Source organism: Elephantulus edwardii, unplaced genomic scaffold (assembly GCF_000299155.1).
Source record: "Elephantulus edwardii isolate Elephantulus edwardi_28Jun2011 unplaced genomic scaffold, EleEdw1.0 scaffold00096, whole genome shotgun sequence".
NCBI lineage: Eukaryota > Metazoa > Chordata > Mammalia > Macroscelidea > Macroscelididae > Elephantulus > Elephantulus edwardii.
This window is the reverse complement of record NW_006399846.1, coordinates 7,331,881-7,333,957: the sequence shown is the minus strand read 5'-3', so window position 1 is coordinate 7,333,957 and position 2,077 is coordinate 7,331,881. Positions and strand designations below refer to the sequence as shown.

General features: G+C 42.9%; 1 protein-coding gene across 1 annotated transcript in view; it reads left to right on the top strand.

Moving 5' to 3' along the window:
- Positions 1-2,077, top strand: part of TULP3 (tubby like protein 3) — a 62,121-nt gene that overhangs the window by 42,138 nt on the left and 17,906 nt on the right. Inside the window, exon 6 of the mRNA XM_006891371.1 lies at positions 310-507. Coding sequence (XP_006891433.1) covers positions 310-507 — 198 coding nt within the window. The remainder of the gene's footprint in view (positions 1-309; positions 508-2,077) is intronic.

Genomic DNA, 2,077 nt, shown 5'->3' with positions numbered 1-2,077 from the left:
GACCGTTCTTAAAGATAACCAGTGCTCATTCTCATCATTACCCACCTTAAAGTGATAATCTTTGTCAGCTTTCAGTTCACAGCTGAAAAGGTAGTTCTCAGGCCGCAGGGGGCTCATATCCATATCCATTGAATCCTCCATGGGTTGATAGCTCACGTTTATGCAGGAGAGGATGTCAATAAATCAGCACTGTAGCAGAGAAGAGCCGAGCAGGAGGGATTCACAGCAGTGATCTTTTGATGAGTTTTTGTCATAGAGAATATAAAATGTTTCTGACCTGCCTTTGCTCATATATTGCTTTTCTTTCAGGATACAGGAGCTTCTGGTACTGCAACCCAACAGGCTGACAGCCAGCTGGGAGAAGTTGAGAATTTAGAGGAGTTTGCATATAGTCCTGCCCCTCGAGGTATCACAGTGAAATGTCGTATAACCAGGGATAAAAAAGGAATGGATCGGGGTCTCTTCCCCACATATTATATGCACTTGGAAAAAGATGATAATCGGAAGGTATGAGAATTGATAATTTGGACAAATTTTGAGATGAGGGGGAACAATACCAAGGGATTTAGACTATTGATGGGCCTTATGATAAAGAAGTAACCTGACATTAAGGTAAGTCAGGAGGAAGTAGATAATTAATTCTCAAATGTGTTCTCATTGTCTCCAAAGAGCTCACAGTCTAATAACCAAGATCCTCCCCTTTAACTCCGAAGAAAAGAAGGAAAAGTTTAATCTAGAATGGATGAGAATGTTTGGATGCAATTATTTTCATCTCTATCCCATTACCTTGTTTTTAGATATTACTGTGTGCTCTTTGATTTTGATTTTGATTTTTATTATACTTATTGTTGTGTGCTATCAAGTTGGAATTGCCTTATAACTGACCCTCCAATGGGTTTTCAGAGGCAGTAAATTGCATGGGAGGAGGAGTTTGCCCATCTTTCTACCGCAGAGCACCTGGTGGATTCTAACCTCATGCCTTTGAGATTGCAGCACAGTTTTTACCACTAGGCCATAAGAGTGCCCTATTCTGTTTGTAACATAATAGAATAAATATAATAATGTTGTTGTTATATACCATGGAGTCAGGACCGACTCATAGTTGACCCTCCGGAGGGTTTTCAGAGGCAGTTAACTGCACGGGAGAAGATTGCCCATCCTTCTCCTGCAGAGCAGCTGGTGGCCTCGAATTGCGTGCCTTCAGCATTGAATCATAGCTTCTTGCCACTAGGCCACCAGAGGTATATTATAATCAAGTATGAAATTATGGAAGAAGGAAATAAAGTTTTAGGGCATAGGAGAAATAAGAAATATAGAATTACATGCAAGTTAAAGAACTGTCATATCTTTCTAGAAATTCTAATTCATTTTTACTTAAGTTTGAGGAAATTTAATACTTACTAATGAATAACATTTATCTCACATTCTTTGGACATGTTACTAGGAGAGTATGTTTCTTGGAGAGGGACACATGCTTGGAAAGGTAGAGGGTCAGTGAAAGAGAGGAAGGCCCTCCACCCAGTGAATTGACACAGTGACAGCTGCAATGGACTCTAGTGTGTCAGGACGTATGAGGGTGGCACAGGATAGAACAGGGTTCAGATCTGGTGTTCAGGTGGTGACTGTGAATAGTACTTAACTCAGTGGCACCTAACAACAGCAGTTAATAACTAGGGAACTTTGGTGGCCTGGTGGTTAAGAAACTGCTACGGTCCCAAAGATATGCAGTTCAAATCCATCAGCTGCTCCAGGGGAGAAAATGGACAGTCTCCTCACAAACTGCTTTTGAAAACTAGCTGGCAAGTCAGTTATAAGTTGGTTCCCAAGGGGAGCTCTGGTGGCCTAGTGGCAAGGAGCTGCAATTACAATTCCAGAGGCGCACGGTTCGAATCCACCAGATGCTCTGCCGGGGAAGGAGGGGCAATCTCCTCCTGTACCTAGGGGAGCTCTGGTGGCCTAGTGGCAAGAAGCTGCAACTACAATCCCAGAGGTGCACAGTTCGAATCCACCAGATGCTCTGCTGGGGAAGGAGGGGCAATCTCCTCCTGTACCAGTCAGATCTGATTTGCCGGTACAT